Source organism: Branchiostoma belcheri, unplaced genomic scaffold (genome assembly GCF_001625305.1).
Source record: "Branchiostoma belcheri isolate BF01 breed outbred unplaced genomic scaffold, Haploidv18h27 scaffold259, whole genome shotgun sequence".
NCBI classification, from domain to species: Eukaryota; Metazoa; Chordata; class Leptocardii; order Amphioxiformes; family Branchiostomatidae; genus Branchiostoma; species Branchiostoma belcheri.
Window position 1 is genome coordinate 43,518 of NW_017803864.1, and position 25,580 is coordinate 69,097.

The 25,580-nt window shown below is 39.8% G+C and overlaps 1 protein-coding gene across 1 annotated transcript in view; it reads right to left on the reverse strand.

The window, feature by feature from the left end:
* Nucleotides 1-16,674, reverse strand: part of LOC109471762 — a 28,836-nt gene extending 12,162 nt beyond the window's left edge. The window contains exons 1-10 of the mRNA XM_019771117.1: nucleotides 16,582-16,674; nucleotides 16,137-16,182; nucleotides 12,479-13,645; nucleotides 11,284-11,382; nucleotides 5,846-5,932; nucleotides 4,378-4,473; nucleotides 3,745-3,752; nucleotides 3,231-3,420; nucleotides 1,139-1,342; nucleotides 9-742 (exon numbers count right to left, since the gene is read on the reverse strand). Coding sequence (XP_019626676.1) covers nucleotides 9-742; nucleotides 1,139-1,342; nucleotides 3,231-3,420; nucleotides 3,745-3,752; nucleotides 4,378-4,473; nucleotides 5,846-5,932; nucleotides 11,284-11,382; nucleotides 12,479-13,645; nucleotides 16,137-16,170 — 2,619 coding nt within the window. The 5' untranslated portion in view covers nucleotides 16,171-16,182; nucleotides 16,582-16,674. The remainder of the gene's footprint in view (nucleotides 1-8; nucleotides 743-1,138; nucleotides 1,343-3,230; nucleotides 3,421-3,744; nucleotides 3,753-4,377; nucleotides 4,474-5,845; nucleotides 5,933-11,283; nucleotides 11,383-12,478; nucleotides 13,646-16,136; nucleotides 16,183-16,581) is intronic.
* Between the last annotated feature and the right edge of the window lie 8,906 nt (nucleotides 16,675-25,580).

Genomic DNA, 25,580 nt, shown 5'->3' on the forward strand with positions numbered 1-25,580 from the left:
CCTAGTGCCTTGTAGGAATCAGCTATGTTTTGATGTGCTATTATCTGTCCAGTCTTGTCTCCACTTTCTTCTCTCATCTTCAGGTCCTTCTTGTACCACTCCAGACTTTCCTCGTGCTCCCCCATGTTGTAATGGACCAGCCCAAGTCTGTTGTAAGCCAGCCCCTCCCTGTCCTTCCTCCCCAAGTCCCTGGCTAGTGCCAACATCTCTGTGTAGTACTTGTGTGATTCCTGTGGTTCATGTAGCTGTTCCCTGTGTAAATCACCCAGCTTACAGTAAATGTCCGTCTGTTCAGTCTTGTTTCCTGTCTCCATGGCAACAGCCAAGGCTGATTCATAGTTACTTTTTGCATCTGACACTTGACCTGACAGTGCTAATGATGAGGCCAGGTTTTTGTAAGCTACACAAATATTAGTTTCATTTTTGGTTTCTACTCTATAGATAGCCAGAGCTTTCTCGTGGTATCTAAAGGCTTCCTGTTGCAAACCTAAGATATCACATGTTAAACCTAGTCTGTTGTAGGCCTTGGCTTGCTTTGTGTCTTCTGACAGTTCCTGAGAACACTTTAACATGTTCTGGTAATACTGCAGAGCTGACTGTGAGTTGTGTAGTTTTGTCCTGTAGAGATCTCCTATCTGACAGTACAGGTCAAACTGTTGTGCCTTGTCTTGCTTTACCACAGGTGTGTTGAGTTCAGCAAGGAGACCTTTGACCTCCAGTGTGTCCATGGTATCAATCTCACCTAGTTAAAAAAACAACAGTTTTCACTCAACTGATTTTGTGTTTTGAGTTGTAGAGGTCGATGATGACATACTTAGTATTATGTATTAAGGAGTATGTGTTACTTGATGCCTTCTCTTTCTATTATCATGTCATTTGACATTCAATCACAGCCATCATGGGATACTTTCTGATATTTGCATAATACAATAGTTACATGACATTGTCCATGTAGTTACTAGTATATATATATGATGCTTCAATAATGCATTCTAAAGGTCCTGCTACAAACAGATACAGGCATGCAAAATTAAATTATGATTGTCTCTATTATCCTAAATGTCACATAGATTTTCGTGCATAGATCACTAAAGTTGTTAGGCAATATTATAACGTTATATATTTAGCATACCCCTACCTGTATATGAGAACTGTCTGTTGGCTCCTGTTCCAGAAGGGCCTGTTTGATACCCAGATGACCGAGAGCTCACTGAGAACATTTTCTTCCTGGGTTTTCCCATCAGTTGTTCCAGTTCCCTGATGCCCAGTGAGACCAGTTCTGAGATCTCCGGTGGCACATCTTTTTCACCAGGTTCTTCATAATCTGTAGTCTCCTGATTATCTGATGGAATATGAATGAATATCTAGGTAGGCATTATGCAAACATCAGTAATGCATCCTACATAGCCTCAAATACTGTGAACATGGGCGACCAGATTCTGCTGTTTGTGAAAAATACATGAATTAATCCATTAAGAAGCAAATGACGCTTCATCATAATGATTGTGATTTGTAATACATTATTAGACAGGATTCGAAATACCCACTTTTACACACAAGTCATATTTTCTGTGTGGGACTTGTGGGAAACGCGAGGTTGCCCGTTGCGCAAGTCACCTTTTTTTTTGCCTACAAAGCGGCTTCTGAAATAAACTGTTCGCCTCGGCTTAGGCTCAGACAGGGTGCCATCTGCTTTGTAACAGGCCAGCGAATGCATTTATCATTGTGGTAGAGGCTGTCATTTATAATAATAATCAAAACATTTTCCAATGTTGTCAACAAAGTTCATTTCTTTTAGATTTGAAGCACTTCCATTTCTTTTAGACAAGGAGCAATAAAACAACATGTAACTCAACATCTGCTTTGAGAAAACCCTTCAAGGCACATCCAGAAAAGCCAACAAGATTAATGACCACTGTCCCTGAAGATAGGGGTGTTCTGTGAAATATACATTTTTTAAAGGTATATTTGTTGTAAATTTAAAAAAATGTAATACCCGTACATGCATTTCAAAAAACACTCCTACAAACATATGTACATAATGTATGCATACTGCTATGGTGTACAAATGTGAATCATCTCGTGTATACTACATGTAGTAGAAGACATTCTAAATTGCACACCAATGCAGCAAAGGGATTGTGAGTTTTAAGTGTAAATGTGCAGACGTGTTTGATTTCAATACTCTGTCGAAGGTCATTGACCTCCTTCACAAGAGTAATGATAAAATAAGTGTAGCCTTAGAGAGAAACATTTTTTACAATGTACTAACCAAATCCTGGACTTGTGGTGCCAGTTGTAGGATCCTGTTGCAGAAGCTCCATCTGCTGACTGTCAGCTGTAAGTGCAGCTGTCTGGTCCACAGTGTGTGTTGACTGGCCATGGTTATGTGAAGGGGTTTCTAAAGGCAAGAAATATAATGTCAGACAAATATATCTTTGAAATTATGTATGCAAAGTCGCGATAACGAAAACTCAGATGGTTGACTGATTATCTTGTACCTGTTGTCAGTAAGGCGATGTCTGTTTTTTCATAATTTTCTTCCAGTGGCTCATCATGGTAATGTACAATATATATGATACCCAAGGAACTAGCAGTCTCCAAGGGTCATGCGGAATTCACTGTAACAGTTGTATTTTATTGTGCCAGCAACAAACAAAAATTACAAGAACATTCTACAGCGACATGCATTAAGAGCAGTCTTATTCGAAAATTAAGCCCATTAAGGCATGTAATGTAGAAGCTTGTGAGATGCACTAAGACCACACCAACTTAACTTTATGGATGTCACATCTGCGCGCGTATTGAAAAAAAAAAAGATCACGTCCTCCGAGGCTCTTGCCTGCCTCCGGGTAGTCCATCGTAGTTACGTAGCCGGTGGTAACTATGGAGGATGGCACCCAGACTTCCAAATCTCCGCGACTCGAGAACTCTGCCGATTCATTAATTGTGCAAGAAGCTATAGCTAGCATGTGCCGGCTTGTCGTATACGTCGCATATGTACAGCTGCAAATTCACAATACCAGCTTTGTATTCCTGTGGTTTAGTAGCATTTTATTTTTGACCGGAATTTTTTTTATTCGCCCGCGCACACTAGTTTGGGGGTCTTCAGAGGATGTTATCCATAAAATGAAGTTGTTGTGGCCTAAGATAAAGACTGGTCCAGAACACCCACATGGCCCAGGTGATAGGTATATGACATAAACCTAAAATATTTCTACATTCCTCACCACCATGGGACATATCTGCTCCCCTTTGAAAGTCTGCCTCATCAACCTCAATGTGCACATGGAGTGGCATCCCTCCACATATCTCCACCAACTCCTGGCTGATGTACTCCTCAGTCAGGATGGCTGACAGACTCCCATCTCTACAAGCTGACACAAACTCTACCTGAATGTCCCTATGGTAGAACCTCAGCTTACAGAGAACACATCCTTCACAGAGCTCCCTTATTTCAGCCTTTAACATGTGAAGTCTTTTCATTGTCTCTTTGAACCTTTGCTCATCATGCAACACAGTTCTTGTGAATAGCTCATTTATAATGTTTAAAAGGGTCTTCTTTCCTTTTTCACTAACTGTGTTATCTTTCACTTCAGACTTCAACTGTTTATACATCTTCATTCTTTCATTGAATACTGCCTCGCTCTGTACATCTTTTGTGATCATAACTTCTAACTTACTGAGGAGAATTGTTTTTCCTTCCAAGGAAATACTGTCTGCTAGTGTTATAGACAGCTTAACTTGCTGATCTGAAAAAAAAGACAAAGTTTTGCATGGATTCTTATTTTAAGTTAAGCTCTCATGGCAAGACTGTAGTGATGTATTCTAATCAATGTGATGAGTCATGAAATATTTCCTGTTTTGTTTCAGAAGTGTTTCTTCTCCCTTTACTTGTATATGTATGTATATATATATATATATATATATATATATATATATATATATATATATATATATATATATATATATCAAAGATAAATCATTCAACAGTTCCTAAAGTTTCTACCCCTTTTATTGTTTTTGTGCAAATGAAGGCACAGGTTTCTTTGAACAATTCAAGTAATTTTGTTTCTTTTCTGTCAAATACTGTAACAGTGCCTTCCAGGGCTCGAAATACTGGCCCAAATTTGCAGCTGTACACCCAATATTTTTCTGTGGGTGCACTGATATTTTTGTTGATTTAAGTAGGTTAAGTACAATATATTCTGAACAAGTGTCGGAAAAATAATAAAATCATTGTCATAGCACTTTTCTTTAGAAATGAAACATAATTAGTTGTTGCTGACATTCTATTCATTTTATCTTATATGGCACACCCAAAAAATGGTGCACCTATTCCTAAAAATGAATTTCGAGCCCTGCCTTCAATCTTACCAAACTTCACAGCTTTCCTGTCTTCGTTACTGTCCTCAGTCTCATCTGTCTCTCTCTTTCTTTTCTGGACTTGTGCAGGCTGATGTGCCTCAGTACCTGAACATGGTCCAAATTTTCAACAAATTTATAAAATGCAAGTTTAGATACAACTGATTTTTCAGATATGTTTAAGCAGTAAGGTAAAGGTTCTTTTAGCTATTGTGGACTAAACATAGAATTGACTTGCAGGTAAAAGAAATCAACATAGCATAATTTATTATTATGTTGCATAGCATAGATGTAACAGTGGGGGGTTTATAGGCGCTACCAACAGATCTGGCAAACGGGTCTAGACCTTTTCAGCCGAGCGGTTAGAGTGTCTGACTGGGGTCTGGGAGGTTGTTGGTTCGAACCCCAGCCCGGGACCAGTGGGTTTTTATCGGCTCCTCCTGTTTCTTACATAGACACTAAATCAGACAGTGGAACCTCAACTCACACAGAACACATCCTTTACAGATCTTCCTTTAGCTTTTAGTTGATCCAATGTTTGCATTGTGTCTATGAATCTTTCATGATTGTACAACACCTCTGTTGTAAATAGCTCATTGATGAATTGTAGGATAGTCTCCTTTCCTTTCTCACTTAATTCTCTCATCTATTACATTTTCTACCTCAGAGATTAATAACTGGCTGAATCTTTCCATTCTTTCATAGAATACATCAGTTTGTACATCTTTCTTAATCATGTCTTTCAGTTTATCAAGAAGAATTGTCTCACTCAGCAATATAGTGCTTTTTGTTCTTATAAACAGCTTTATTTTCTGATCTGTAAAAAAAAGTAAAGTTAGGAATTCAGAAAAAAAAAAGAAAATTAAGATGACAATATTCCATGTATAATAAAAAGTTGAAATTTAGCATTTTAAAATGTGTTCCAAGACACAATCTTTCCTCACGGGTTAAAAGTAGCCTTTTCATATTACATGCATTAAGTTGTATGTTGTAGTTGTCATTTAGCAATCCTAAGCTGTATTCCATCAATAGAACAGTTGAACAAAAATTGATAATACATGATTGTATCTCACTAAATTAAGTAACACTACTGTTGCTACTCAGTCAATCAACTGCAAATTAGAAAAGATACTTCAGCGAGGTTGCTGACTTACTGTCAACTGATTTTTGATGTTTGTTTTATTGACAAATGTTACCATAAGTCTTACCTAGCTCCACAGCTTCCCTGCTTCTGTTCTCATCTGTACATGTATCAAATTGAAAGAAAATGTAAATGAAGTTGCAATTATTGTTTATAGTAAACTTGATACTTGAATACAAGTCTACTTCAAAACCTTTAGTATACATGTATAGATATAAATTAAAGCTATTGCATGCATGGGAAGGATACGTTTTGTGCACTGTATTACTTCATACTACATGTATATGCACTTTATAATGATTCCTTTACTTAGCAGAAGAATTAGCAACCTGTGCTCACCTGTTTTTAAGGCTTTACTGCCCTCAGTCTCATCAATAGAGGCTGAACTTCTCTTTCTCTTCTGGGCTCCAGCAGGCTGAGTAACACCTGAACAAAAGTTTAACTTAATATTTTCTCTGACCTTATTTAATGACTCTCACTATATATATAACTTGGCACAAAAGTTTGTTAGGTCATATTTTTGTTGTTTCTTTATTAATTTCAATATATTACACATCATGAAAAAGCTTGACCATGTAATTTCCTTTCATCCATTTAAAGAAATGGCAGGAGAAGAAGAAACATGAGGAAAAACAACATGTCTTCACCACACCACTATGTGGTGTTGGTGAAGCCATAATTATTATACAACACTATGGGGTGTATTCTGCATCACCCTCTGTACTAGCCCTCTTGCGGGTCAGATGACTCCCTTTGGCCATCTGACCCACGATTGGGGTGGTACCTCAGGTATTTTATTACACGATAATTGCACAAGGTACAATGTATGGCAAAGTACAAACAAAAAAATCAAACAATAAAATGAATGTGTTCAATAAGACCTAATGTAGAATACAACCTAACATATAGTAATTACTCAAAAAACAAGGGCTAGCACAAGTCTTTGATAAAGTGCTACAATGGAATGAAGCTAATCAAGAGTTTCTGTACTAGCTTCATAAAACATAAGATCAACAGAGAAGAAGTTAGTATACATGGATGATTGACTTGCACATGAGTCAACATCTGACTGTATAGATAAGGGGTTATAAGAATGATGATAATTTAAAACTAGAGTTCCACGATCTCATGCCTTCGCCAAATGATGTTAATCTTTATGACTGACAAAGTAAAGATTATTCCTCCTGATTATGTGAATAGGATCCTCATTTGCATGAATTATATCTGTTGATCATATTCTCCACCAAAAAACAGCCTTAGGGCACACCAGTTTAATTTCTTGGTTAACGGATTCACCGCTTCATTTATTTCTGATTTGCAAATAAAATAAAAATCCAGAATCAACTGCAAAATGCTCATATTTTGCCCTGAACAGTTGAAAACAGACGTTTTCATCCTGGTTGTTACAGTTATTCCATCTTTCAATGCAATGGTATCATTAAAAGTTCAAAATTCATGGTTGAAATTTTGAACCAGCCTGGTGTGTTGACTTCATGGCTCCTATCGTACCATTTTGGGCCATAATACGATGCCTAGGCCTGTTTTTATTTTTTTTCGCCCGCCTGCTCCATTATTTTTCTAGAAAAATCTGTTAACCAAGAAATTAAATTGATGTGGCCTTATCTTAACAAAGAAAGCCATTCTATCATCTCCTCATAAATAATGTAAATGAGGTCCTTATTTGAATAAGTTATATTTAATGATGTACACCTTCACTTAACTTTCAAATAGCCCAATTATGCAAATAATACATAATCAACATCTGCCTAATAGATGCTTCTCTCATTCCTGCAGTTCCAGAGCAAGCCGCTAGGGGACCCAAACTCCCCAGTACAAGAGCTACATGTACCTCCCATTCATATTTCGTGACCTTAGCATGTCTAGATCATACGATATCTGCTGCAGTACGAGTAACAAGCTGCCAGGGGACCCAAAATCTAATAATTTCTACGTCTCATCAAGACCTACCCACCTATTAAATATCATTAGACAATCCATTTATAAGCCTTCTCGAGTTATCGAATTTACAGACATGCACAAATACACACATACACTGACACACACACACAAACGCTGCTTAAAACATATTAACCTTCTTGGCAAAGGTTATAGTATACATGTGTCAGAGTGTTTTGCTGGACCACTTCAAAATTGTCCCATATCAAATTATAGTATAATATGGACAATCTTGTGTATGATACTTTTTTTAAGTCACAATATTTCTTTGCAAGTTTAAATCTGTGCTGACATTTTGTTGCCTCAAGTGAAGAAGTTTTAGTACATACAATGACCCTCACAGGTTACTACAATGTACATGTTAAGTTGATATGTGTATGTTTAAAGTTAATATGTGTATATACGTTAATATGTGTATTTTTAGAGTTAATATGTGTAACTATATTGTTTTGCATTAACCACTCTATTCAAATGGCCACATAATGCCAAAATTAATGTAGCACTAAAAGTGACGGAATTTCCTGGAACAACAATAGACAAAAATGTTCGTCAGTAAAAAAACCACGTCTTGTATTTCTGCACATATACATTAACTATTTCCCAATACTAATGTACATGTGCTTCCCAAAGAATACATTTTGTACATCATATTGCCCTTTCCTGGTTAGAACCTTGTGTATTATGTCATAACTTACAATTGTAAATGTTAACTTGATATGTACTAGTATGTTGTGACATTTCAGACATAGTAGAACTGGGGCATGCATCTCTGTTCTGAGAATCTAGTTTTGAGTGACCCTTCCCTTTCCCCCATGTATAATGTAAGTCTCTTGAGTGCTGTGTCCTCTGATATTCTGTCCTGCACACTGTAGTCTGTATATCGATCATCCCACACTTCTGTTCTTTTGGGGATCTACAGTAGTCTTGTCTTTACTTAGGTACCAATAACAACTGTCTTAATGTCCAGGTTGGTTTGAAACATGTTTTAATACCATGTATGAGCACTGCAAATTCTCCATAGAGCTTCTGAAAGGTTCTTGATGTAGATAGGATGGTAGGATATCATCATGCACCCGAGAGGGCAGATCGAGATTGACTGAAAATCATGTTGAGTTTTTTTTTTGTGTTGGAACATAGCTTTATAAATTCTACAACTTACAGTATGGATAAATCTACCAACATGGATGGGCTTTCATTCAAAGCTCTTCTACTAGCTAACTCATGACCAATATGTTTTGTCTTCTCTATCACTAGGAAAGCTTAACTTATAAACCCTGTATGAAAAAAAAACATTTTCTACAAATTACATGGTCAATAAAATGGTCTTTCTTAAATTAGTCTACATAGTGACGTAGCCCATTTATCTTACAATTTGATGATTTTTGTCTTCAACTCAGAAAAACGCAAGTCCCTCACATGTATCTGTACTTCCTGATACAGTGGTCTTTTGGATCAGCTACAAACAGATGTCCATCCTCTGTCACAGCCACCCCATGGGGTTTGCTCAGTTTGTCCCCCTCACTGCTAATGGTGGACACCCAGGTGCCATCTGGGCGGAACACCTGAAGCTTCTTGCCATATTGTACACCACCTACATTAGATTCCATTCCAATGTTTCCCAGAACTATGTTCCCCTTGCTGTCAGCTGACACCCCTGTAGGGTCCCACATGTTCTGTGGCTGTCTACCTTTCTGACCAAACTTGTGTTGGAAGTTAAAATTCTTGTCAAACACTTGAACACGGCTGTTGTCTTTTTCTGCTACAATGATGTTGTCTTCTTCATCCACACAGACAAAACAGGGCAAGTCAAACTGTCCCTCCCCCTTCCCCTGCCCTCCCATCTGTTTCACCAGTGTCCCATCTGCCTCAAACAGGAAAATGCTGTGTTTACCTCGATCAGCTACAAGAACCCTCCCGTCCCTCTGAACTGCCAGGCCAAAAGGATTTATGCAATTTTCACATAAAGAAAATTTGTGCAGCAGTTTTCCTGATGGGGAAAATGCCATCACTTCTTTCCCAGATCTCACCACTATGGTGCCATCAGTATGAACTGCAACTGATACTGGGTTTGCAGTTGTATGAAATGAGAAGTCTAAGTTCCCACTCAGGTCGAACACCTGAACACGCTGGTTCCAAGCATCAGCCACATATAGCCTGTCCCCACTGACTGCTACATCTGTAGGTCTGTTAAACTGCCCCTGCTGGCTTCCCTCCTGCCCAAAACTTAGCACAGGGTTGTTACTGTTCACATCTACAGTGAGAGGGGAACACAAACTCACCCCACCCCCTGTAGTGCCAGCCCCTCCTATTGTAGTCACCCCCACCTCATGCTTCCCTGATGTTTGTGGCCTCCAGACTGCCTCAAACACCCCCTCACTGGTTTCTATAGTGTCTAATCTGGCACACTGCCCCACAGGGGAGGTGACTGTGACTTGTGGAGTTCCCTGAACTTGGCCTTCCTGTGGTGTAAAGATGACAGTAGTTGGCAGGCTTTCTACGGGGAGGATTGTGACTAGAATACTTGTATTGCACACTGAAAGAGACCCTAAATTGCATGTGAACATCTCTGTCTTAGGCTGAAATGATACCTGCTCTTTCAATCCTCCATGTGAGATCTTCTTTGCACTTAAAACCTTAAGCCTATTTTCTAGCTGCTGTCCAAGTGTGAGGATTTCTACATCATTATCTCGAGCAAGAACATCTCTGCAGAACTTAAGTTCATCTTCTGTGGATTTGGAAGTCTCCTCCAAGACTTTAATCTCTGCAAAGAGCGCTTCCTTTTGGGTCTTTTCCATCTTCTCTAGCCTGTCTGTAAGTTCTTGCATTGCATTTTGTAGTTTTGCATTCAGTTGTGCAAAATGTTGCAGCATTTCTTTTTTAACTGTTTGACAGTTTGTTGTGATGCTTGTGAGTTCTTCATCAACAGTTGCTTTAGTTTTTGTCAAAGTGTCAGCTGTATCCTGGGTTTGCCTCACTAACATCTGCAGTTCAGCCTTGAACTTCTGTGTGACATCACTGAGGTCCTGTGGGTCGTGGTTCAGTCCTGGGCGGTGCTCGGTAATGGTGCAGTCTCGGCAGATGAGCTTGGCACAGGGTTGGCAGTAGAACGTCAGGCGCTGGTCAGTATGTTTAGGACAGAACTCTCTCCAGGTATACAGTACACATGTGTCAGACTGATGTACTGGAAATTTAAAAAATTATCCCCAGTTCATTTTGGGTCTCAATTTGATTCTGCACACTCACAATGTAGCAACCATCTCTTTCAGAAAATAATTCTGAAGCCCAAAAATGTGTACATGTATGGTAAAGATATCCTTCTCAATACAAGAACAACAGAATTTAACTTTCTTTAACTTTTCAAATGTTAGTACATTTTTAGGAGAAAAAAGGATTTTCTGATGAAAAATGATGAATAAAATTGGACATTTTCACTGGAATTAAACCCATATGCTATAAGTATAATTTAGACACCAAAATAACTGATATTGTTGGAAAGAATAATGTATTATAAAGAAATTTGTAAAGAAAATTATAATACATCAAAGGTGCATAGAATGCGTAACTTTTTTAAAAGGCAGAGGAATATCCAGAAATACATAAGGCTTGGGTCCAAAATCAATTTTCTCCCAAAATACACTTCTAGTACACTCTTCAGCCAAGTTAGTAGTTGTAATTTCACAGATTAGCAAAAATGTGAACTCAAACCTGAAACCCTTAACCTTTTTGTCACTTTTTTATTGCCCACTACCATGCACAGAAAAAGGACTGGTGTGTGCCTACCAAACCATCCTGAAGAGTATGTTGCTCATAATTAATCATACCTGATTCCAATGGTTTCCTGTCTGGAATGGATTCTTCTACATGTACTGGTGCACTTTGTGTCTGGACTTCAACTTCAGATGTTTGCTGTGCTTTGTCACCTAAATGACAAAGATACAATCATGTATATATAACTACATGTAGTCTGTGAAAGATCTCATACCTTCTTTGACTGTTATTAGTATTTAGCCATTACCTACTGACCTTGACCTAGTTTTCAGGACAAACCACTGTACAGACATTCCAAACCTGAAAGTGCCTCTGCAGTACCTTGCAAAGCAGCTAGAATGCCCATAATCAAACTTAATCTTGAATATTCCCCACCCCATCTTACCAACAAAGTAAACCAAAAGAGTCACAACAGCAAAAGTTACATGTATCTTGTCTAGTTAAATTCCGTTAATAAAGCAGTTTGAAAAAAGCAGCTGTTTCGCATGGCTCAGACATCTATATCCTACTAAAAAAATCAAGACCATAGCATGTCCACAACACCAGATATCATACTCATGTACACTGCTGCTGCAGTACTGCACAGACATGCTAGATTACCCATAATTGACCTTGACCCAAACCCAACCTATCTACCAAATATCATCAATATGACAATGATACTTAGCTTGCACCCATGCCCCAAGTTAACCATTATAACCAGTTAATTCATTGATAATGTTTACTAGTATACCCATTATATTATACATGGTGTACCTACATTTATATCATACCCAGGCCGCGATAACGTTCGATAACGGGTTCCAGACCACGGCCCGGTCCGGAACCCGTTATCGAACGCTTCCATGGCTTCCATAAAACGATTCGAACGCGTTTCGCCCTAACCGCGTGCGCCCCTTTCGAAAATTCGAATACAGAATCCGGACGTTGGAATTGATGTTGCATTTTAGGGTTTAGTGGCACCAACTTTTGGCTCATCTTGCATTGAAAGGCGTGTTTTCTTGGGTGGGTATGATATGAATAAAATACAACAAGGTGTATTCCGCATCGCCCTCGGTCCCGGCCCTCCCGCGATCCGACCCACGGTCGGGCCGATACCTCGGGCGATACGGAATACCCCGTGTTGTATTCTATATGTATACCGGCAACCTTCTCGACAAAGGTAATGATCAGCACATGTAAAATAACAGATAATAACAATTTCTATCAACTGTTTTTATCCAGGATATGCAAGCAGTAGTGACTCACCCATCTGTAAACAGCTGTCAATGAGCTGCTGATGAGACTCTTCCCAGTACTTTGAAGACAGAAGCTTGTCCCTGCATCTTGCTGCTCTTTCAAACTCAGCTTCACAATGACTCAGTACTTGTTCGATGCACCTGGCCCATTGCTTTACATTGCCCTCCTTATTTCCTTCCATTGGCACAGTGGAATGGTAAAACTCTATCGATATCTTATTCATGAAGTCTGCCAGTCCAGATTTATCTGACACGAGGACAGGAATTCCTGCAGCGATGGCGTCCAGTCCAACAAGATCGAACGGTTCATCTTCGGAAGGTATCACCACAAGATGGGCCTTCAACATGTCATTGTGAAGTTCCTTCAGTGTTCCATAGGGAAGAAGGGTGGGCTTCAAATTTTTTGTCCTGAAATGTGTCTGAAGAATGTCCTTATGACTTGTCAGACAGCCTTCTTCAATGATTCCCCTCATACGACACTCCATGTTCCGTTTTACAGCAACAATGTCTGTGGCATTAGCAACAAGGTCATGCCCCTTCAGATTGTCAACACTCTTCACCCTACCAATGGACAGAACCACCATTGTCTTTGTGTCTTTGTAGCTTGCTTTTGTGTGCTCAAAGATCTTGGATGGTCTTGGAAGAAATTCAAAATGCTTAGGTTGTTTGTCAACAGGCGTAGCTCTGAACTGGTTCTCAAAGTGGTCAAATGTCATATTTCCAACAGAGAAGACCACATCAGCTTCTTGTGCATTTTGAAAGGCAGAGTTATTTCCCTGTGTATCATCTGATATGTCGTTATGAATGAGGATGACTTTTGCTTCTGGGCAGCGATCCTCTTTTATGTTGAGTGCTGCTCTACTTGTGACATCAGCATGCCCCACAATGCTCTTGACCTTTGAAGGAAGATGTGGGTATTTGGAGCGATGATCAAATGTCAGCCAGTCTGGTGACGGGTCAGTCCTTGGGTCACCTGGCTCAAGTTTAGGCAGTAACAGTTCCACTCCATCTTGTTGTGCATCCTGTTTGTCATCTTGTGTTGCTTGTAAAACAGTACTGAAGACTGGTATGTCTGGTTCACGTTCCCTGATTGTTTCTACCGCCTGTCTGTTTAAGAATGAGCTTCCAACTTTATCTGTGCCATACTCAGTATGGACCAGCAAGACTGCAGACTGATCTGTGGGGAAAATGGGTATTATGTTATGAATCTAGGAACAATTATCATAATCTTTTAGACAAGTCTTTTTTAAAAGACAACAACTGTCATTATCATATTGCCAGAAGACTTCAACTAATCAGAAATCCTCATTTCTAATTAGCAATAACCTCATCAGTGGTGAATAATGATCTCACAAGAGGTGAAGTTAAATACATTAACACCCCAGCCAATACGGTTGACTGATTTACATGACCCTGGTTTGTGTTCGACATATCAAGCAACGGACAATGCAGTAATGGAATATTACTTTCCGAAACAAATTTTGACTCTGTTTTTTTTTGTCTTTCACTAGGACCTGTGGGAGACAACAAGGACCAACATGAATGGGAAGATGCAAACCTGACCAATGCTACCGCAGTAATGCTGACCAAGTTTGTTCATGCCAAGCCTACAATTTGTAAACATGCAGGCCTTATAATACACTGCGGAGGTTTGCTACATTGTTAAGTTAGTTAGTTTGACATTGTGTTGTCCATTGTATGCCCTTGAGTGTGATCTTTTTACCTGTTTTACCAGGGTTCATTTGAGTTCAATAGAACATTTGGGTTTATCTGGGGCCAATAGAATAGCGTGAGTCTTCCATTTAAAGTCAGGTCATTTGGATGTTTCAAGAAATAATTTACTAATTTTGGGGGTGGTGCAAAATATGTTTTCTTTTCTTCTGCTCAAAGGGGGACCTCAAAATTCACATGTATTGACATGGTCTTCATTTTGTTATGAATTATTTTAAGAATTAGTTGATGCCAAGGCTGCAAACATTTCTATTCAACAAGGAAACATGCTTCAAATGTTTAATAGCAAAAAGAGTAGTCTCCCTCTGCATAATGGTTTACTCCCATAATGGTCAAGTGGTCTTTAATTTACATGTATCTTGTAACAAAGAACCACTTATGAAATAAAGACCTCCTGAGATGATACTTGTAACATGCTATGACACTATGGCGTCATATCCAATAAGAAACGGGGCTTCTGATTGGTCAATGCCACCTGGCTATATGATAATTAAGGGATAATGACCCGTGTATATGGTATGATAAGGCCTTATCAGTTGCTATTAATTAAGGGTTAATGTCCCGCCCCGAGGTGAATATGGTGTGATAAAGCCTTGTCAGTTGCTATAACCACAGAATAAAGCCACCAAGTGAGCGCAGCGAACGAGGTGGCTTTATGAGGTGGTTATAGCAACTGACAAGGCTTTATCACACCATATTCACCGAGAAAGGGCGGGACATTAACACTATTATCATATAGCTTACACGATAGTCTATCCAAACTGATGCAGTAAGTGATACAATGCACATGCTGAATAGAACATAGAACATATTTCCCTCTGGAGTCACCTGAGGTCACTGGGTAGAGTTCACGTTCTATGTCTTCTATCTGGGTCACAGGCAGGGAACAGGTGTTCTTATGGGAGTCAGCCGAGGTCATTGGAACACAACTAAAGTTATTTTTGGATTTTTTAGAACTAGAGCCCTGTTCTGGGGTGATTATTTGGGTTGTTTAATGTATGGATTGGGATGAATAAATACCCGATTTTGAGTCTATTTGTGACATTACGGCGTCATAAGGAATGTGGAATGGAGCCTTCTGATTGGTCAACTTCACCTGGCTATATGATAATAAATAATAGTATTATCATTGGCAGTCCAGTCTTGGAAGACTGTTATCATGGGTTTATGAGGTTTTTATATCAACTGACAAGACTGCCAGTTATCACACCATATACAGGAGCAGGTGGGTCATCAAACATCATATACATGTAGCATGTAACTATTTTAGATGTAAAATAAATGTATCATATGCAATATTGTATGTCCTTGTGATCATTTCATGTGTTCTATTTGGGGTCATAAAAATCATACAAGGTATTGCAGTTTATTTTGCTCTCACTAAAACAACATGGCTGTTGTTTATGGAGTTCAGTGGTACTGCCCACTTATTGTTGTTGTGTTTGTTATCTCAAAACTTTATATTACTTCTGGTGTAAACATATGCCTCTGAGGCCTATACTGGGGACAATCTACTAGTACTTCTGAGGACAAACAGATATTCACTATACATTCGTGTACAATAACAGTCATTTTGCAAAAGAGAAGTCCTGACTCATGAAGACTGACTCAAATCATACTATTAGGCTTGTCCCTGAGGCGTTGCCAAAAAGCCTCAGAGTCTGACAGTCAATGGTGTATTAAAGACTCTTTCAATCTTTACTCATACTATTTCATAGAAAGAATGACTACTTTTTTTGCTAAGCAGTACTAAAATGTATAAAGTTAACATGTTGTGTACTGGCCATTCCATACGAGATTGAGAATTTCACATTGCTCATATGTGAAATTCATACGAATAAATTGCTTAGTTTTAAACTCAGATGAATAACCTTAAGACAATTAACTTTTGTCATAATTCAAAACTCTGTATGCTAAGACTACGAGTGCTGACTTACCCATGTTTGTCCCTGTCCATTGTAGGTTTTCCATATTGCCTCAGATCTGTGGAAAAAAAATCCATACATAATACATTGCATAAGTATTAAAGACGACAAACGCGGAAGTATCATAATACGGTCAGGACTTGAACGTTTCCATGAATATATGTAAAGTCTAGGTTGAGTTTGGTCAACGAAATACGAAGAGACAAATCTTCAGATGGTCGTGAAGACGATTTGAGGGCAAAAGTATAACAGGTGCTTCGAAATGTCAAAGTTTTCTGGGACTTCTGCAGTTGTTATATTTATTCCTGTACCCGGAAACGAGGCACACCCACTCTTAAAGCTGTGCTGAAAGTTTACAATAAAGTTCAGCTTTGCAATTTTTTACGGAAACTATTGTTGTAGGTAGCGCCGCAAGAACGTACTCTTTAATGTTGTTATGGTCAAGAACCCGACATACCTGTGTTAAAGTCGAAAAAGGTACATTTTTTGATGGTATTGGCTAGATGTCTGGGATCGCTGTCGACGACCGCTGTCCCGTGACGTGTCGGACTCGTCCCCAGGGTACATGTCACCTATGCTTGGGAACGATAGTCACGTGATGACCGACAGCACAAGCCTGAAGTTTGTCGGTCGTACAAAATGTATGTAGCTGGACACAAGTTACCAACCAATGAAATCTTCCCTTCATACAAAACTTTACCCTGGATACCAACTAGTATCGGGCCGTTAGCCGTTTTTCTTCGGCAGCCAAGAGCCCTTCTCCCGCCTATCCAAATTACCGATACGGGGGAGTTGAGCCCGAGGGGTTTGTCCGGCCCTAGAACGTTTGTCCGGCCAGCCAAACTCCCCCCCGGGCTATACTTCCCCGTAGCGGTAATTTACACCAGCGGGCGAAGGGCTCTTGCGGCCCGGAAAATGAGTTCTGGATTCCAGGGAAACAAAATTTTCGAGGAAAAAATGACAAAGGTCCCAATGAGTCAACTTTGAAGTTCGCGGTGAACTACATGAAGGCTTTCTGGTGATTTTTTTTCCATTCATCGATGATTGTCAAGTTTTGGCGGGAAAGCCAACATATATGCATGTGCACTGTTGACACTTCGACTCTGAAGCATTTGGGAGGGTACAGTGCACGTGGGTTGAGGGATATCAACCTAGAATATATGTACAATTAGGCTGGAATTTCTATACATTGTCCAGTATTTTTATGTCGTAATCTCATCCCAAAACTTTTATCCAGTGGAACAGATCAAAAATCCTTCAAGAAATACCTGAAAGATCTTGATGCTGTTTCAAATTGAAATCATACTGCTTTACAATCCTGTTTCAACAACAGTCTCAGAAGATTTCCTCCTTAAAAAGTAAAAAAAAAGTTAAGAATTCTTTACAGAAAAGGTCACGTAACTCATTGAAAAAAAACATTTCAAAGACTTTTTAAAATTCTCATTCGGCTATTCCGAGATCAGGGTGCGCCAATGGCATCGTGCATCGTTATGTCAATCTTACTCTGTATTTATCGCATTCTGTTGACATTTATCAAACTTGTTATACTAGTACAGTTATTTTGCAGACAATCAGGAAGAGATTTGGTGTTAAGATGTTTAAAACTTATGCTATGGCCAATTTAAGACCAGAAATTGGCATAAAATCTACGTTATGCTGTTGCACTTGAAAAATGCCAGTTTTTGAAATATGCTTTTAAGTAATTTGGGAACAAAAAAATGGAATGAAAAGATTTGCAATATGTTCAGACATGCTCAGTCTGATATGTTTTGCAAAAAACCTGATGATGATTGGAAATTTCTCTTTTCTAGAGCGCATTCATCAATATGTTGTACACGTTATGTAAAATTCATAAATTAACACATTGCAATTAACTTATCTCCCTGTACTAAAAAGGATGGTGATAGAACTGGCCATTTTGCATGTTATGCAAGGTACATCCATATATGACACAAAACATGTGTTTTTATGTTGCTTGTCCTTTGGGTTAATATGGCTGATGGCTTACAGTTAGTGTCTTTTTTGTCCGAGAAAATGTGTAGTGTCCGTTGCTCGGTAATAACTTAAAATAGAAAAGCTGTGGGTGCATATGATTTCAGGTTTTGAAACAGCTGAAGATGCTGACTTAAAACACAGTAGCTATTTCAGTCTATTGCTGTAATTATATGAAATAATGTCAAAAAACCTCAAGGGTGTAGTGTCCGTTGCCATGTAGTGTCCGTTGCCAAGTATACCATATAGGTACATTAATTACATTTTTGTTGCAATTTTGAAGTAATTTTGTCATTTATGTTATTTCTGTAGCATTTTGTCAACCCCTTAATGACAGGTCTTGCAAGATTTGGTGTTCTTGTCATGTACTTGAGCGGCCAGATGTGGCCGGCAACGGACACTACAGCTTAGCTGTAGTGGCAACGGACACTACAGCTTAGCTGTAGTGTCCGTTGCCGGCCACATCTGAAATGAGTGGGCTAAAGTTTGGAAGAGCACAACTTTTGAACTGAACGTCTCTATCCAAAAATTTAAAAAGTGCAATGTATGGCAACACCTCTAGAGCGATTTTCTGCACTGAAAGTAGAAAAATATAAAACTTGAAAATTGGCCCAAGTGCAACCCTTTGGCGCACCCTGATCTCGGAATAGCCGATTACTTAACCCATTCTCTATCAAATACAGGGTGGTACAAAAGTTCTGGAATGCATTCAAGCCAGTCAGCTTTGTCTTCTGGGTTACATGAAGTTTGTCTTGACTATGGGGCTACAGCAGAGAATTGTTAATTTTTTGTGTCTAGGAGAGTGGCCAAACTTTTGCCCCACCCTGTAACATGGCCCTTCGATCAGCAATGGTTCCTCTACTACATGTATATCTACAGCCGTCTGTGACGTGGCAGCATGCACGACCTCCCTGCAGGAAAGACAATGGAACAGCCCTGTTGTGTCCCAAACCGTGCCTTGTCCCAAACCATGCCTGGGCATGGTTTGGGACACACGGTGCATGTCCCAAACCGTGCCTTGGGACTGAGCACAGTTTGGGACACGCGGGGACTGTCCCGAACCGTGCCTGACCGGGCACAGTTCTGGACACATAATTAAAAAAAAGGGCCTTGTCCCATTCCGTGCTTTGGGGGTGGAGCTTATTGTTTTGAGGGAGGAGCCTTCTCGTGGTGTTGTTTACTGTTTTAGGCCGCCATCGTTTTCGTCGGGGCAAGAATAGGAAAGAATCGGTGTAATTCCTGCTCTGTAAAGTACATTTTAACATTTCACGCTGGTCTACGACTTACATGTAGTGTCCAAACAGATTGTCTTGTATCATTCTGCAACACAGTGCGAACACAGTTATTGATACAACATAGCACGTAGTATACCCTAGAAAGCAGACTGACCCAAGCTCAGTCCTTGAATCGGAAACAACACTTGCTTATCCACAAACCCCACGCTCGGATCTGGATAGTCCAGACGCGTATCCACGACAGCATAGAGAGCAAATCAACTTGTAGATAAACGAAGTGTTTGTTCAGAGCCGTGCTTCAGGTCGAGCACATTTCTGGACACGCGATGGCCTTGTCCCAAACCATGCCCGGGCATGGTCTAGGACACTCGGCGCGTGTCCCGAACCGTGCCCTGGGACTGAGCACAGTTCGGGACACGCGGATGCCTTGTCCCAAACCGTGCTAGGGCATGGTTTGGGACACTCGGCGCGTGTCCCAAACCGTGCCCGGGGAAAATCTACATTCTGTGACACGCGGGGGAATATCCAGAACCGTGCCTGACCGCACACAGTTCTGGACACGTATTATTTAAGCTTGCGTGCTAGGGGACTGAACACAGTTCTCATACTGACATGTGTCCCAAGCGAGTTTCTTTCTTGTATTAAATAGTCTCTGTATATTATTATCTAAGTTCATGTCGACCAAACATAAGACTAAGTTGTGAGAAAACTGCGTTTTGAAAGCACATACTGTACATGCACAGACTCGCAAAATCTCACGTAATCTAGCTATATAAGAAATCGTGGGCGTGAATAATTATGCTTAGGTTCCCGCCAATCACTATGATTGACAGCACTCCCGGGCACAGTTTGGGACAGTCAGGCTGTGTCCCGTTCTGTGCCCGTCCCATTCCGTGCCTGAGCGGGCACAGAACGGGACACAGCCTGACTGTCCCAAACTGTGCCCGGAAGTGCTGTCAACAAGCACATCAGCATTTTTCAAGAAAACTAAGGCCGTGTTTAAGTGAAGTCACCCAAGGCGTTTTATATGTGGTTTACCCCGAAGCCGGTTTCAAGTGGCTCCATCTGAACGCTCCGAAATCACATTGAAAGCGCCTCGATCCCAAGCCACTTCTAGAGGTGGGTTCGAATCGGTTTTCCCGCATCGCGATTTGCGTCTGAACGCAATGTGATTTCAATGTAACTTCGCCTGCATGGTCATGGATTACGGGGTGATATATATTTCTTTATTTATATGCAATACCAACTTTTACGTGGCAGCAACTTAAAGAGCAGTAATGGTCAAATAATGTGTCCGTTCTAGGACGAGCTTCACCGCCTCTGGCGGGACTACGTCGGCATTCGGCCGAGATACGCTGGGAGTGAACTTATCATTACAGTTAACAAGTAATTTCTGGACTCTCTTTTTCCTGCACCTGTCTCCACCATTAACATATACATGTAGTTCCGTGAACATGTCCATTTTTCTCAGACCGTGAACTTTTGCTACAGTGAACATAAAGTGAATTACAGTATTTTACTGTGGTCTCACAAACTTAACAGTTCACTTCGGAGTACAACATTCACTGTGTAAAGCAAAAGTGCTATGTAACAGTTCATCAGTTGTAAACATTAAACATAACTACTTTACTGTAGAATTAAATTGATGATAATAGATGTTTCTCTAAGCTCATTAGAAATGTATTCCGTAGGGTAACATCGACGTTATCAGTATTTAAAGTTCAGCTCTCTCTTTGTTTTGTACAAACTACATTCGTAAATGTTGTCCCATATCGGTGTAAAAGACAGAGTCTGAATCCCTTTAGGCGGTTCGCCTCCATTCCACCTTGTTCAGCTTCAGCTAAGTGCAGTTCTGAGTGAGTTACATAGAGGGCGCTAATGTACTGTAATGTAATCTACATGTACACAGTTGATGGCGTTCGTTGGAGTTGCACAATACCTCGTCAAAAGTACGGAGTATAGCGTAAAAAGTTGCAATTATGTATAAACTATGAACGGCAGCTATTTTGAAGTAAACAGCTAATGTTGAACATTTTTCTTACATTCTCACAAGAAAAATGTTATTGTTAGCTGGACTGCCCCTTTTTATTTGTGTCGGTAAATATAAGCACATTAAGAATGAGCACTAGTATTAACTCAGCAAAGTCCATGTAAAACACGGCATATTTGTAACGTTACACAGAATATTTTCCAGATTCAGCTATGTTCATGAGAACTAAGTCCGTTCCCGTCCAGTAATGCAGATAATTGTCGGATAATTAGAGCTCTATTGTTGTTGTTCAATGACATTTAGCTCTCAAAATAGCCATGTCCTTGTCTGAAGACTAGGTTGCGGGTCAGCGCAGTAGGGCTGTTCCCACAAGTCTGATAGCAGCATGGAAAACTAGAGCTCTACGATCTCATACATTCGTCAAATGATAACCTGCCAACATTAGAAATATCACTAAGATCCAGCCACGGCTTCTTGGTATACTGATCACAAATAGGCAGGCAGCCTATAAACACACACACACGTGCGCGCGCACGCACACACACACACACACACACACACACACACACACACACACACACACACACACACACACACACACACACACACACACACATATACGCGCGCACTCACACTCACATGCACACACATACAAGCGGGCGCACATGCACACACACACACACACACACAGAGAGAGAGACTAGTGAAGATAACTACAAGGAAACAAATTGAATGGAATAAATAGTTAATGAATGATACAATATAAAGTAACAAACTAAATATAACGCATACGGGTGGTAAGACAAGCTTATACAGCATGTTCCATCCCCTGACGTTTGTTAACAGGAAAATAAAATGCGAGAAAATCAGTTGTGTACAACAAACTTGAGTTCGCCGTCACTTAGTCTTTGTCCTTTTATTTGTATCGATATCTTCTCTGAATAAAAAACAGATGTTTTTTGTATATAGTAGAGGGGATTCATTCCTCAAGCTACCGACATCTTGCACACGCAGTCGTCCCTCAGTAAGACATCCGGAGCCGCATAGTTCCCGTTTAGAACTTTTATTCAGCCTGTGACACACGATGTTTTTGGTAACAAACTACTGTGTACCGACATCACGGGTAGCTGGGAGCTTATCCTTCATAATGTGTCAGAAACACGCAACATGTCCTGCCGTGCACTACTGATAGTTAGGGGCAAATGTTTTCTGTATTACTAATACTAGAAATAGCAATTATCACATTCCGGAGTAAAAGTGCCCCAAATTTCACTCGCTATCTGTCTAAAGACAGTACAACCCAACTACAAATCTTCAGTGCGTTTTCAGGGCCAGTCGGGCTGCATAGAACAGGAAGGTTTGAAACCCCCTTGTTTTATAAAATGGATTGTACACTATATACATTTGTAGCTATACAATGATAAGTGTCTATTGCTTTTCCTTTTTCTCCGCTTGTTCAATTGATTTCAATACGTTAGATCCTATAGATAAATTCAACTACAATCTCAGGGGAGATAACCAATACAGTGTTCAAATAGGAAAATACATTAAAGAATGTTTCGATCTTATTAGAGACCACATGTTAGAGAATAGTTAAACCTCTATTGTTACCGCATACATATATTCTGTACGTAAGATGACGTTATCCACACATGTATTCAGTGACGTTATTCACACATGTATTTAGCTTTGTTAGATCTTTAGTTGTAGAAGACCATACAAAAGTCCCTGTACTTTTTTGTTGTGTCAATAAAGAATCTTTCTATCTACATGTAGTGGGTTGTGCAGGTGGTAAATGACCTCTAAGCCCGGTTATTGACCCTGAAGGACGAGCTTTGATTTCTGACAAGACAAATGAATCCTCTGGTCTGGTGAGACAGTACCGAGGTCAAACTGACCTTTGAATTCATGAAAACATGATAATCTGTGTTCCAAGGCTGGTTAGTCCAGCGGCATTGTAAGAAAGCTTGATGACGGTTGTTTTGGTATAGGTCAGGCTGACCCCAAATTTCTGTCAAGATAATTGTCTTCCCAAGGTCTGGTCAACAAAACAGGAGCACTTCTGAGAACCGCAGCAGATGTATAAAGGCTGTCATTATAACACACCAGCCGATCAGAGATTGTGCCCGACATGCAAGGAGGGTATTGAAGACGAATTCCACTTTATGATGTCATGTTCAACATATGAAGAAAACAGACAAAAGTTGATGCAATCCATAGCTTCCAAAACTAATGTTACACTACCTCACTTAAAATTAGGTGTCTTTAATATGCTCCTTTTATGTCCTACTCAGATATCAGTGTACGTTGGAAAATTCATATTTGAATCACTACAAAAGTGACACCATATTGACACCAACAGAATGTAATAATACTCTTCCTATTAATAATTAAAGAAAACACAATAGATTAGCTTTAGTATCATTATGGACTAGCTCGTTAGAATTATATTTTAGTATTAGTTTGTTGTTTCTTTGCCATACATTGTACCAGCTACAGTTGTTGAGCAATAAAGTTGATTTGATTTGTTTGCACATTTTAGTTGATTTGAAGTCTCGAATCGTGTATACGAGTCCTCCATCTGTAATGTTTTTATGCTTTGGTGACATTTGTGAAGTCCAGGATTGACAACAAGGATTCGGTGAAACTAGACTAAAGCTCTTTGTTAAATAGTTGCAGCAAATGAAATGTCGTTGACAAGCATGAATTGTTCTACATGTATCTATCGCAACAAGATGACCAACCGCATTTCGTCAGAAAAAGATAAAACAAAAATAACTGTGTGCAAATCAATACATTTTCTGAAATATTCCTGAAATTCAAATCTTTGTGCATGTAGGTGGCTTGTGCATGCCCTCAATGGTTCTGTAGTAAGGCCACAGCAATTAATTTTTATGGATGACATCCGCGCGCACATTAATTTTCGCATGATTTGGGAAAAAAAGAAATTTCGTTTCCCTCTGACAGTGGTCAACGTGTCGAAAATGGGCAAAGATGTCTGTTGCCATGCCGGAAGGTGGATGGAAGATAACTATGAAGAGAGGAGACAAGAAAGGGCTCTGATTTAATGTTTTGTTTCTAACTTTGATGCAGTGATATGTGATGCTGGCTGTGTATACGCGATGTTCCTACTGAGTCAAAACCATTTGTACAATGATTTAGTCAAAAATTTTAAATTGTAGGAACCTTGTTTTTTTTTTGGCCCGCCTTGTTTTGGTTTGGAATCTGCGGAGGATGTCATCCATAAAATTGACTTGCTGTGGCCTAAGGTTGGTCTGGAGGTTACTGTAGGTCAGTAACACAATGTTTGCGAATGGCAACAATAAACTAGTTTTAATGCGGTCATGTTTCCATTATCATGGGACGAAATGGAGTTTTGTGACTGTTTAATGACTAGAACAAAACAAAACCTGGAGATTTGTCTGTAAAGTTACCACCGGTTTGTAGAGAATGGTTCTGCAGGTCGGGTGGAACTGGGGGTTACTGCAGGTCAGTGACACACTTCGCAACGGTCGAAATCACAACAACAAACGATTTTTACCTTCGCCAAGAAGGTTATGTTTTCAGTAGCGTTGTCTCTGTGTGTGTTTGTGTGTGGTTTAGCGAGATAACTCAAGAAGCAGTGGATGGGTTGGAATGAAACTTGGTAGGTGGGTAGGTCTTCATGAGACCTAGAAATGATTAGATTTTGAGGCCCCTGGCGGCTTTCCTATGTACTGCAGCAGAACTTCGGGTTTTGATATCTCGTGATCTGGACATGCTAGGGTCAAGAAGTTTAGCCCTCGATAGAGGTGCGCCTCGGCCACGTACACCACCACGAAGTCGGCCACTCGGAGGTGAAGTCCGACACTGAACAAATATTTAACCTCAGAGCACTAGGTGAAAAGTACTGTCAACACCAGCAAGACATCTATCACGTTTTCATTGATTAAAAAAGCGTTCGATAGAGACCGACATTTGGGTTACAATGAAGAAATACAACATGGGAAAAAAGCTTATCCAAACCAGAGCTCATCCTGGTATCCAATACTACAATGTGCCTCAAGTATGACATGGCCACAAGGGATCTTGGGGCTACTAACTGAACACTCAAAGGAGTTTGTTTTCTTCAAATTTGTTATGAATGAATGCTTTAAGAAATTGAATGGTCCGATCTTTGCCATGAATCTTGGGGAAAATATCAACCTGTCTATAAAGTGAGTGAAAGAGACATAAAACGCCACAATAATGTCTAGGCAA